This window comes from Felis catus, chromosome A2 (assembly GCF_018350175.1).
Source record: "Felis catus isolate Fca126 chromosome A2, F.catus_Fca126_mat1.0, whole genome shotgun sequence".
In the NCBI taxonomy this organism is placed as follows: domain Eukaryota; kingdom Metazoa; phylum Chordata; class Mammalia; order Carnivora; family Felidae; genus Felis; species Felis catus.
This window is the reverse complement of record NC_058369.1, coordinates 25757814-25771323: the sequence shown is the minus strand read 5'-3', so window position 1 is coordinate 25771323 and position 13510 is coordinate 25757814. Positions and strand designations below refer to the sequence as shown.

General features: G+C 39.9%; 1 protein-coding gene across 3 annotated transcripts in view; it reads left to right on the top strand.

The window, feature by feature from the left end:
* Nucleotides 1-249: 249 nt before the first annotated feature.
* Nucleotides 250-13510, top strand: part of DENND6A (DENN domain containing 6A) — a 66794-nt gene continuing 53533 nt past the window's right edge. The window contains exons 1-2 of one of the 3 annotated variants that reach the window (XM_019823348.3): nt 424-562; nt 11605-11684. In XM_019823348.3, the coding sequence (XP_019678907.1) occupies nt 11607-11684 (78 nt within the window). In that variant the 5' untranslated portion in view covers nt 424-562; nt 11605-11606. Of the gene's footprint in view, nt 563-11604; nt 11685-13510 lie in introns of all 3 variants that reach the window. The other 2 variants (XM_011279762.4, XM_006928909.5) reach the window with 2 other exon arrangements.

Below are 13510 nucleotides of genomic sequence, written 5' to 3'. Positions count from 1 at the left end.
TTGTCATGCCAAGCATAATTCCTCCCCAGATCGTTGAACTGCGAAGAAGAGTGTCAGGATTCATAAACTACTCTTGAAGAGCTTTAAGGCAAGAATGCCAGGGCGGTATTCACAATTCCAGCTAAGCACTACGACTCCACGTCTGCGCGGTGGCAAGGGAGAACCAGCTCCGAGCCCAGCTCCCAGGGTCACGTGGGCCATGGCCCCGCCCCGGCCGAGCCCGTCCTCCGCCGCTGCGGCAGCGGCGGCTGCGCCTGCGCGGGGCTGGGCGCGCTCTGCTGCGCGGTCCGCAGTGGAGGCGGCGCGAACAGCAAGGGGGCGGCGGATGGCTCTGCGGGGCCTGGCAGCCTCGGGGCCCAGCTCCCGCGGGCCGTTGGACGAGGCCGTGGAGGCGGCCGAGGAGCGCGGGGCGCCGGCCGTGTTGGCGACGGGAGGCGCGCCGGAGGACGATGAAGAAGATGAGGGCCGCGGCCGGGGCCTGCTGCGCTGGGACGGCTTCTCGGCCTGGCTGCACTGCGTGTGTGTGGTGGGCTTCGACCTGGAGCTGGGCCAAGCCGTGGAGGTGAGGCCCGGCTGCACCTTGCCCCCGCGCCTCGTTCGGGTTCCCGCTCCCGGGCGGCTCCAGCAGGGCGTGTGGCCCACGGGCCGACGGGTCTGGACCCCGGCCGCCGCGCATCCGGGCGTGGCTGGCCGTCCCTCCGCTGGTCGGCCGGGCTGCGGTCCATTGGCAGTTCCCGTGGGAGGATCGTGGGCTGCGGCTAGGGGTGAAAAGTTCTTTCTAGGCCCCTCCTAAATACTTGCTGAGGTTCGTTTTTGTTTGTTTGTGTTTTTAACCCGGTGTCACAGGAGTGACTAAAATGGGTAGCGGCACCCCGAGAAGGCTGCAGGCAGGATGTTGGCGACTTTTTGAAGAAACGAACAATGCCCCTGACATAGGGTGAACTATAGTAGCCAAACCTCACACAGCCAACTTTTTTTAGACTCCTAGACGTTTCGGTCATTTCCAGTAACTCTTATAGTTACTTTAGACCACCCAACTTGAGCCGAAATGCTTATTTCAGCAGGATTTTCTCCATTTCCCCCTTTTGTTCCTCATTTCTATTATTTGTGTGGTTTTTTTCCCCCTTGACTGTTCTTTCTTGATGTTGCTTCTGAAACAGTTGGCTTGAAAGCTACTATCAAGATGAACATAGGGAAAATCCTTTGCTTGTGAATCTGTCAAGTTTTCCATTTATATGTCACCTTATTGAAAGGCCTTCCAGTGTTATTTATTCTTGACATTGTTTAGGATCCCTTTTGTAGCATAAGACATTGCTTGTCTTTGTGTACAAGGAAAACGTTATCAGAAGGAGGTATGTTTAGAAAATTTTTGTCTGTTTGTTTTGGTGACGATGGCAGATTTTAAGAAAACATCTCATTCAGACTTTAGTGGCATGAGTTGGCTATGAAAATTGGCCAGGGAGGTTTTTCTTAAAGCAAAGCTACTGCTTTTGTATTCAACCTATCTTCTCTGTTTTATCATTACACAGTTCAATACACACATTAAGTTTCCGCTAAGATCTAGGCATTATGCTGGTTGCTGGGCATCCAGATACGAACCAAATGCTTCAACCTGTATTTGTAGGTTTAGACTACAATTTAGAGGGGAACCAAGAATTAATCACAGCAGGAGATAGGGCCAAATGCCATGCCTGGCACATAGTGGTGTTCCATACATACTTGTTGATAGAATGAGCGGATACATGAGCAATTCTGTATCTTACTATGACAGAAACAACGGTTTCCAAAGACTTCAGAGATTTAGAAGTCATCTATTGTTTACATTGACATGTTAACCTGAAGTTGTTTGTGTAGCAAAATACAATTTAACCAGAAAGTGTAGGAATGGGTTGTTATAGTTGATTGCATTTTAAAATAGCTAAATGAGATCCTTGTGGACTGTCGTCATTTGGGACATTATTTTTAAGGATTTTTTTTTGACCAAATAAGCAACATTTAGCGTAATTGAGGTGCTACAAAAATGTGAATTAAAGGGCTTATTTTGAATTTCATTTCCAATGGGATATGCTACTCAACAGAGTTTTCTTTAGGTCAGTGGTTCTTTTTTTGCATCCTGGACCTTTTAAAAAATACGAACTCCAGGGGCGCCTGGGTGGCTCAGTCGGTTAAGCATCTGACTTCAGCTCAGGTCATGATCTCACAGTCTGTGGGTTTGAGCCCCGTGTCGGGCTCTGTGCTGACAGCTCGGAGTCTGGAGCCTGCTTCAGATTCTGCTCTCTCTCTGACCCTCCCTCATTCATGCTCTGTCTCTATCAAAAATAAATGAACATTAAAAAATTTTTTTAAATTAAAAAAAATATGAACTCCATTACAAAAATGCTTACTGATACAAAATTAGGCATATGCTTCTGTGGACTATCTGGGGGTCATCTGTAGATCTTCTATTTCATTGTCCCCAGATTAAGAATCACTCATTTTATAAAAAAACGTTTTTAATGTTTATTTATTTTTGACAGAGAGAGAGAGAGACAGTGCGAGTGGGGGAGTGGGAGGGACAGAGAGACACACACAATCCGAAACAGGCTCCAGGCTCTTGAGTTGTCGGCACAGAGCCTGACGCAGAGCTCAAACTCACGAACCACAAGATCATGATGAGAGCCAAAATTGGACGCTTAACTGACTGAGCCATCCAGGTGCCCCAAGAATCACTGATTTTAGAAGGCATAGGATGAGGGTGGGGAAGATTCTCTAATAAAGGATCCAAAGAAAGATAAATACATTAAATGAATTGCAACACAACTTAATTTTGTTTTGTTTTCCTAAGAAATGTAGAATATTGCACCTTGCCACTTTTAAAAGAAGAAAAAGGAACACAAATTAGTGATGAATATAATGAAATAGTTGAGAAATGTAGTTCACTTGTGTATTATGACCATATCCAGGCCAAAAATAGGACAAGAAAGTGAATGTAGAATCATGTTGGAGAAGTGAATATAGTAGCTCCAGCCCTAATTCCTATGATGCACAACCATGAAGACTCAAAAGGGAAATCAATTAAAGAGTAGGTAAAAATTAAAGAATAGGTAAAAACTTAGTCCTAGAAGCCACCTGTGACATCACCATCTTTGAACTGTACAGTTGAAAGAGATGTAAGAATCTGTTGTGCCATGACAGAAAGTACCATTTACAAATGCAGAAACAGTGCCACTTAGTTAAGCTTAAATCCTTAACAAAGAGACAACATATATAGGACATCAATCAAGGACTCAGACTCCAGAGCTGGACTGCCTAGGTTTGAGTCTGCGATTTGGGGCATATTAGCTTGCCTTACACTTCTCTGTTAACAATCTGCATCACGGCATTGCTGTGATAATTAGATAATGTTGGTGAAACATTTGGAACAGTACCTATGACTCAGACCTATGTCAGTGTGTATTTGGGAAGTATTGAAATCCTTTTTTTTTTTTTTTTTTTTTTTATATTTATTTTCAGAGAGAGAGTGGGGGAGAGGGAGGGAGAGAGAGAGAGAATCCCAAACAGGCTCCATGCCAACCATGCAGAACCTGACACAGGGCTTGATCTCACATACTGTGAGATCATGACCTCAGCAGAAAGCAAGAGTCTGATGCTTAACTGACTGAGCCACCCAAGTATCCCCCCCGACCTTTTTAATTTTCAATGAAGAGAATCCTTAACTTGATTGTAAACATGAGGCCTTTGAACATTAATTTTCTCAGTAGTAATATGAAGTTGAGGAAGTAGAATCAGTACTTTTATTTTAAAGCAGGGAAACTTTTTTCCCTGTATAAATAAAAATCTAATATAGGACCTCAGTGGCTGACTTGGTTGAGATGGGGCCTATGTTGTGTATATTTGGTTGCAGACAGCAGAAACTAAGCTATAGCTCAAGCAGAAAAGGAACTTGCTGTAAGGCAACAGATTTTCCAACGTCTCCAAGGTACAAACCTAGTGGGGCTTCATGAAATGGCTGAGCCTGGAACTGGGAAGCCTCTGACTTATGCTCTTGTTTTATGGGATTTGTTCATAAATTCCCATATTTGGGATAATGCTCCCTGCAACTTCTATCCTCTGCTTCTATAATCTTTATGGTGGACAAGTTGTGCTTTTCAGCCACTTTAATGAGACACACCAGAGGAATGTACTCAGGCCTGGTTTGGGGCAAACAATGAGCTGAAGACCTGTGTGGTTAGGGGAGTGGTCCATGTTGCGTAAAATGTCTGTTTGGTCCTATTCTCAAGTAAAGGGAACAGGGAAGGGTATCTTTTAAGTTGGAAAGAGACTGTAAAATGTGTTGACTATAGGAGGTATGCTCAGCTTCTTCCTTTTCCTTTGAAGTGGCCCTGAAACATCACCACAGAATCCCAGTGTCCTCTGGAACAAGGTTTGAAATCCTCTGGATTTTATATACTTTATATCACTTCTAGCTCTGAAATTACCTGATTATGTAGTAAAGCCTTAATTATCTGAATCCAGAATTGCCTCATTTATTCAGAATTTTTCCCTGATTGAGTAATAATATGCTCATTGTTGAAAACTTGGCAAGAAAGAAAATTATGAACACTAGAAGCATCACTCATAATTATATTGAGAAACAAGTGCTATTAATATTTGACATTTTTGTTAATGCTTTTTCTTCTTTACATAATTTCATATCTGTCAAGAATTAATTTGTTAGGAACAGAAACTCTCTCAAAAAAGTTTAAGAAAAATGATTGTAAGGAGTGTCTTGGAACCCAGTTGCTGGAAGGGGAACGAACCTCCTGGGATCTGGAAAGCCCTAGGCTTTTTTGTCTTTGTTTCTTGGGAGCTGTGTGGTCTTTTGTCTCTGCTTCTCTTTGCAATTCTGTTCCATTTTCCGTGCTGAGGCTGGTTTCCCCTGCAAGGGTCTCAGTTTCTGCTCCCCCATTTCTCTTGACTTTGGACTATTGTAGTTCTGATTTTGGCCAAACTCTACTTTTGTATTCTGGAACCAGACTGAAGCTTAATACAAATACGGAGTATCTGATTGGCTCAGCATGGGTCAGATGCTCCCTTTTGTTCAGTCAGCTGTGTGAGGAGACAGGGTTTCTGTAACAGTAGTGACCACTTAGGCTCACCCTTGTAAAAGGAGGAGGGGACAATTTCCAAAGCATGGGCTGGACAGCAGTCCCCCCAACAGGTCTACTGCAAGAGTCTGCTTTTATTGATAAACATTCTCATAAACGATTTGCCAGATCATTAAAGACTCTTCATAAATACAATTTTATGAACCATAATTTATTTAACCATTTTCCTTAATTTGGATATTTAGTAGTTTCTTTTTTCTTCACACTGTAGAAAGCTACGTATTGCCTGTACATACATCTTAGAGATGTTTTGCATTTTTGAGAGCCTTTAACTCATGTGAACTTCTAGAATGTCCTAGGAAGTTGCATTTCTATTATTTGAAGTCACTTCCTCAAGCTCTCTAGTTTCTGATTTTATAAGAATTGAGGCATCCTTGGTGGTTTTCCCCCCTTGAAGGCTTTACTTATGAACTCTCTGGACAATTTTAAACTAGTGAAAAGAGCACAAGCTTTGGGGTTTTGAACATCTGCTAGTTGTCTGATTTTTGGCCAGTTTCTTCAATTTAAGTGGAAAAATAATATCCAAGAGTGTTGTTGGAAATACGAAGAGAGATAATGCATGAAAGAATTAATGCCTGTCATTTAACGCATGCCCAAATGTTGATCCCTTTTTATAGTTAGTGTCCTTGCATATTCAATAATCAGTGTAGGACTGTTTTTAGCTGTTCTCTCACACCTCTTATTTTGCCTTAAATTGATTTAAAAAAGAAAACCTCATGGTTTTGGATGTGTATCACAAGTATTTAAAGCACTTTGTAGGGGGGCACCAGGCTGGCTTAGTTAAAGAGCATGCAACTCTTTTTTTTTTTTTTTTAATTTTGTAAATTAAGTTTATTATTTTGAGAGAGAGAGAGAGAGAGAGAGTGCATGCATGCATGGGAGCACAAGCTGGGAAGGGGCAGAGAGGAGAGACAGAATCCCAAGCAGGCTCTGCACCATCAGTCCAGAGCCCAATGTGCGGCTTCAGTTCATGAACTGTGAGATCATGACCTGAACTGAAATCAAGAGTTAATTGCTCAACTGACTGAGCCACCCAGGAACCCCAATCTTTTTTTAAAGATTAAAAAAAATGTTTATTTACTTTTGAGAGAGTGCAAATAGGGGTGGGTCAGAGAGAGGGGGACAAAAGATCTGAAGTGGGCTCTGCACTGATAGCAGCAAACCTGATGTGAGGCTCGAACTCTCGAACTCACAAACCGTGAGATCATGACCTGAGCTGAAATTGGACGCTCAGCCGACTGAGCCACCCAGGTGCACCCTGCACCAAATTTTTAAAAAAACACATTGAAGATAAAGCTCTGCTCTGGAGTGAAGGCGAACTTCTATGTCATTTTTTTTAAAAGCAGTGAAAGAATTGACTCCCCTTTCTTTTTCACTTCTGCTTTTTTGAGTTATTCCCCTTTATGCCTTAGCAAGGTGGAGCCAGAAGTAGTCACCATAGTTTACTTTATCCTAGCAAAGTTTCTTGTTTATTTTTGTGAGAAGAGTGAAAGGCAGTTGTGTGAAGGGTTGTTTCCTTTCTTTCCCTCTTAAACTGGGTGTTCCATAACCTCAGTATTTGATCCTCAGCAAGTTTACTGTTTTAATAAAAATGGGTGTTACGTTTAATTGCATGTTGCTAGACCGTCTCATTGAACTGTCTATTCATCAGATATTGGGCAACTACCACATCCAGACACCATTGTGTTCTGGAGATAAAACCTTGATCAACCCTCCCTCAACTAGCTTACAGTGTATCATGGATAGTAGGCCATTAAACAGTGAGGGTTATACTAGGATGGTTTTCAGGTACCAATAATGGCCTGTACATTTCCTTGTGAACTTGTAGCACTTCATAGTAGCTTGAAGTAGGTCTCTGGTTTGAGAGTTAAAGCTTTAGTGGCCTCCTGAGCTTAGGCTCCCAGATTTTACAGAGGCTTCTTCAGTGTTACTAAGCTCTGGTTCTGTTATGAAATTGTATAATTTCAATATGGAGATTATCTGGGATGTTCCCATGCCATCTAGTCCATTCACAAGTACTTGGTGATGAATGATGTGAAACATGAACAATTGTATCTAACTTTACTCTTATTAGAGAGAAATGCTTCACTGTCTATTCCATGGGCAAACTGATCACATTTCCAGTAGCATAGTTTAGGTCTTGAATGAGCTGGAATCTTAGACTTAGGTCCATCCTGTTCTGATACTGTGATGTCAGGCCATTTTTTCTACTTTTTAAAATAAGTAAACATTTTTTATTGCAGTATAACATACATGTAGGAAAGCATATAAATCCTAAGTTCTGTGAATTTACATTAAGTGAGCATACCATTCACTACCATAGAGATCAAGAAATAGAAATATTATCACTGCCCCAGAAATTTCCCTTATGTCCTTCCTCTTTCAGTCATGATCTATTGCCACTCCCGCCCCCACCCCCACCCCAGACCCTGGCAACCACTAATCTACTTTCTGTCTCTCTGGATTCTCCTATTCTATACATTTCATATGCATGGAATCACAACCTATGGCATTTTTTTGTCTGGCTTCTTTCACTTAGTATAATTTTTTCAAGGTTCATCCATGTTGTAGTTTATATCAGTATTTCATTCCTTTTATGGCTGAATTTTCTATCATTTTTTGAATTTTATATCAGTATATGGAAATATAACATTTAGTTTATCCATTCATCATTCAATGGAAATTTGGATTTTTTTTCTAGTTTTGGCTATTATAAATAATGTTGCTATGAATATTCACTTGTAAGTTTTTGTATGAACATATGCTTTCACTTGTCTTGGAGTGAAGTGAAATTGCTGTGTCATAAAGTAACTCTCTATGTTTACTTTTTTGAGAAACTACTAAGCTGTTTTCCAGGGTGACTGTATTTTCACATTTCCATTAGTAATGTGTGAGGGTTCTAATTTCTCCATATCTTGTAAGCACTTGTTACTGTCTGTCTGTGATTACAGCCATCCTAGTGGATTTGAGGTGGTATCTTATTTTAATTTTATTTGCATTTCCCTGATGACTAACGGTGTCGAGTGGCCTTTTATGTGCTTATTGGCCATTTGTGTATCTTTTTGGAGAAATATCTAATTAGATCCTTTATCCATTTAAAAAATTGGGTTATTTGACTTTTTTGTTGAATTGTAAGAATTCTTTATATAGTCTGTATATTAGAGCCTTATCAGATACATGTTTGCAAGTAGTTCCTTCCATTTTGTGGGTTGTCTTCACTTTCTTGGTAGTGTTCTTTGAAGCACAAAAGTTTTTTAGTTTTTGTTTTGTTTTTTATGTTTTAGTTCTCTATTTTTATTCATTCATTCATTCATTTAGAGAGAGCACATGCATGTGAGAGGGGGAGGGGCAGAGGGAGAGATTGAAAGAAAGAATCTTAAGCAGGCTCCACGCCCAGCACGGAGCCCATTATAGGGCTCAGTCTCATAACTGTGAAATTGTGACCTGAGCCAAAATCAAGTGTTGGATGCTTAACTGACTGAGCCACCCAGGTGCCCTGAAGCACAAAAGTTTTAAATTTTGATGAAGTCCACTTTATGTTTCTTTGGTTGCTTATGCTTTTGTTATATCTGAGAAACCATTGGCTAATGCACAGTCATAAAGATTTATTCCTGTGTGTTCTTCTAAGACTTTTGTAGTTTTTGGGTGCTTGGGTGGCTCAGTCGGTTAAGCATCTGACTCTTGGTTTCAGCTCAGGTCATAATCTCATGGTTTGTTAGATCAAGCCCCATGTCGTCGAGCTGAAGGTGTAGAGCCTGCTTTGGATTCTCTCCTCCTCTGTGCCACTCCCCCACTCCTGTGAACTTTCAAAATAAGTAAACATTAAAAAAAAAAAAGACTTGTAGTTTTAACTTTTACACTTAGGTCTTTAGTCCACTTTGGGTTACTTTTTATATATGATATGAAGTAGAGATGTTACTTTTTTAACCTTATTTTGATACATTTTTTGGCTTACATAGTTACAAAAGTCGTTCATTTAGCTTTGTCAAAAGTTAACATTTTACATAAACACAGTACAATAATCCAAAACAAGAATAGATACTGGTATGATACTATTTACTAGACCACAGAGTTTATTGGGATTCACCAGTTTTTCTACTAATGTGCTTTTTCTGTTTCAAGATCCAATCCAGTTTCTACGTTGCATGTAGATATCATATCTCCATAGTCCTCTTCAATCTGTGGAAGTTCCTCAATCTTTTCTTGTATTTCATGTCCTTGATACTTTGGAAGAATACTGTTCATATATTTTGTAGTATGCCTTTCAATTTTGTTTTTTTCTGGTGTGTTATCATAATTAGTCTGAGGTTATGAATTACTGGGAAGAATACCCCAGATATGACGCATCCTTCTCAGTACATCGTATTAGGGAGTACAGGATGTTAAAATTAAAATGTCGCATTATTGGTGATTTAAACCTTGATCACTTGGTTAAGATGATGTCTCCTAGGCTAATCCACTATAAAGTTACTATTTTTCTCTTTGTAATTAATAAGTAAGTGTTTATTTTGTTAGAGACTGAGACTGTGCAGTATCTTGTTTTCCATACTTTGCTTGCTAATTTAGCATCCATAAGTGTATCTTACCTGCAGCAATTATTCTGGTGTTCTAATAGTGATTTTTCATTTTCCTCACTCCTTCTGTATTTATTAGTTAGAATTCTTTTATAAGGAAAAGTTGTCCCTTCTTGCTCATCCATCCACCTACCTATATCAATGGGAACTCAAGGATACTTATGATTTGGGTTATAATCTAGTACTATCATTATTTACTTTATTAACCAAATCATTACAAATTTGAGCATTGGTGCCTTTTTAGGTTGGCTCCTATGTCTTTTAGACATGCCCCCCCCCACCCCCACCCTTCTTTTGAGCACTTCCTTTCTGGCATCACAAGATGCCCCATGCTCATCTTGCGTTTTTCCTGTGCTAGCCCTGTAATCAGCTACCTCCCTAAGAAGCCCTGATTCTTTTTTATTGCAGAATAGTATTTAACAATCAACATCTCGGTGTTAGGTGTACTCACTGCTACTGAGGTGTCATTGCTTTATTTTTTCACATTAAAAGGCCTTTTTAAAGGAGACATTATATAGTACTTAATAGATCTTAAACTATTTTCCAGCCAGTTTTTAAAAATTACATGAAAAAGGTAGACTTGTTTTTTGCCTGTAAGCAGTTTCCATTTCGGTTTTGAATAAATGTTATTGTCTAATATTGAAGACATAATTTTTTTTAAAGATTTTATTTTACATAATCTCTGCACCCAACGCGGGGCTCATACTTACAACCCCGAGATCAAGAGTTACATGCTCCACCATCCGAGCCAGCAGGTGCCTCTGAAGACATAACTTTTTTTTTTTTTTTAATGTTTATTTATTTTTGACAGAGAGACAAAGAGCATGAGCAGGGGAGGGGCAGAGAGAGAGGGAGACACAGAATCTGAAGCAGGCTCCAGGCTCTGAGCTGTCAGCACAGAACCCAATGCGGGGCTTGAACCCACAAACCGTGAGGTCATGACCTGAGCCAAAGTCGGACACTCAACCAACTGAGCCACCCAGGTGCCCCTGAAGACATAATTCTTACTGAGTTTAGAATTGATCCTCTTTTTTTTTTTTTTTTTAATTTTTTTTTTTTAACATTTATTCATTTTTGAGAGTGAGAGAGACAGAGCATGAGTGGCAGCGGGGCAGAGAGAGAGGGAGACACAGGATCAGAAGCAGGCTCCAGGCTCCGAGCTGTCAGCACAGAGCCCGACGCGGGGCTCGAACTCACAGACTGTGAGATCATGACCTGAGCCGAAGTCGGATGCTCAACCGACTGAGGCACCCAGGCACCCCTAGAATTGATCTTCTTTTTAAGGTTTTGGTGATGTTTGTATGTGAATTAATGTTTATGTAGGAGGTCAAGGCAGGCCTGGGATGGCCTAGGATGTAATCTCTACCAGGCCTGAGATGCTAGGTAGGATTATGAAATGGAGATAGATACTGAGTGACATGGCAACAGGCAGACGCCTGTTCACAGATCACTGAGATTCATGGCAGGCATGAATTTTTCCCATGTCCAAGTGTTACTAGCAATAAGTTAACTGGTGTTCCTAATTTTCTTTCTCCTGGGACCATAATTACTCCCCCACTGATATGGGAATGTCATCCCCATTAGGGTGTGCAGGGGCAAGTGGCAGATAGATATACCTTTGAAGAGAATAACCTGATTTAAAACATTTTGTAATACTATTTTCCAGTATATATATTAATATTTTTTCTGGGGTGCATTTTTCCTATTACATCATGATATGAAATATTTATGCTATACCATCATTTTTAGGCCTTAGTAATTATATCAAATAAAATTTATGTTTTTCTTGGCTTATTACCTGGCCACCTCTCCCTTATTTCTTATAACATGGAAGATCTTAACATAGGTAACAGAACCAGGGTGACATTAGCTGATGCTCTCTGTCCCCCTTTGATGCCTCCCAGGAATGCCAGTGGTCTGGGGGACAGAGATGCCTGGACTTGAGCTGTGGAGAGAGGAAACTTCAAGAGAGAGGCGTCGCCAGGTACTGGGGCCAATCCACAGTTGATTAATGCCTGTATAGTTATCAGGAGCTGACTAACAGTGATTGCCCAAGCTTATATTTATACTTTTTTTTTTTTTTTTAACAAGATAAAGTATGTACAAGGATAATCTAGTAACTGTGGCAATTAGTGCAGTTTGAGATAGTTGGCAATGGTTACTTTTCTTGATTTTTATGGAATTTAATTGAGGTTTTAAAATTAAATTTTTTTTCTATATTTTGATCTTAAGTACATAGTAGACATTGGATACCTACAGCATATAAACATGAATTATTTTTTTTGAATATCATATCTATTCCAATATGATATAACACTGGGTAGTCGTAACAGAATACATTAAAATGAAATTCTAGAATATTTGACTAGTACAGAGTTTCTAAAAGGTACACTTGATAGGTTATGTAGTTCTTACATCTTTTTAGTTTACTTAAATATATATATAGCATACATAAGCCCCTGAAATACACATACACACACAGAGATATATATACACACATGTATATTTAAGGTGCTCATACATATGGGTAAAACATACCAACATTTTTTTCTATATTGTCATGATGGTGTTTTATTTTTTTTTTTTAGAATAGGAGCTAGACTAGATAATTTCTTAAAATTTTTTTTTTTAACGTTTATTTATTTTTGGGACAGAGAGAGACAGAGCATGAACGGGGGAGGGGCAGAGAGAGAGGGAGACACAGAATCGGAAACAGGCTCCAGGCTCTGAGCCATCAGCCCAGAGCCTGACGCGGGGCTCGAACTCCCGGACCGCGAGATCGTGACCTGGCTGAAGTCGGACGTTTAACCGACTGCGCCACCCAGGCGCCCCATGATGGTGTTTTAAACCATAGGAAACCAAAGTCCTAAGAAACCACTATGTATATTTGCTTTTGCGTTTATATTTTAATTGCAGGAAATAAAAATCTGAAGGGCACTCACATAAAACTGAGTTTAAAATCTAAGATAAAGCTATTATGGACCACTAAATTTACCAGTATGATAACTCTGGTATAATTTATATGTAATGAGATTTTCATAAAATAGGGCTAACTTGGTTATAAGTTTGCCATTTCTGCTTTAAAAGTAACGAGCAAAATGGTTTCAGGGTTAAGCAAGGGAGATCTATGTATGCATAAAAAAGAAGTACAAATTAAATACTAGGTTGTTGGATGGAACTAATTTGAAGGTATATCCACTGGTTGAAGAAATATATTTTTAGTGTTTACTATGCAGCAGAGACTGTTCTAGGTGTAAAGATAGAGTTGTGAACAAAACAGACCAGATTCTTGCCTTCATGAATTATGGAGACAGGGGTTAAATCAGATTGGTCAAAATATGGGATATAAAGCAGAGTATGTAGAGAGAAATATTGGCTTTAGTATCATTCTCTATCCAGGAATGGTGCATGATTTTCATGTAGTATACCAGCTCTCTAGACCCTTCCCTTAGCCCTGGAGTGAGAAGGATTATATGCCACATTCTTGCTAGGGGGGAAAGAGGGCTGTGATTGCATACAACGATCGCTTCTAGGCATGGAGTGAAGAATGGTGGCTTGTGTACTTTGGAATCAGACAGGCCTAAATTCAGCCCCTACCTCTGGCACTTAGTAAACAAGTAAATTTTAGAAGAGTTATTTTAACTGCTATGAACTTGTCTCTTCTTCTGTAAAGATAGGCAGAATTGACAGAATTGTTGTGAAAATTAAAAACTCTGGAAGATACTCATAAAATACTGGTTCTCCCCATCTTTTTTCTTACCTTAGTTTTCTTATATCTACAGTGGGGATACTGGGCTTGTCTGTTACTGT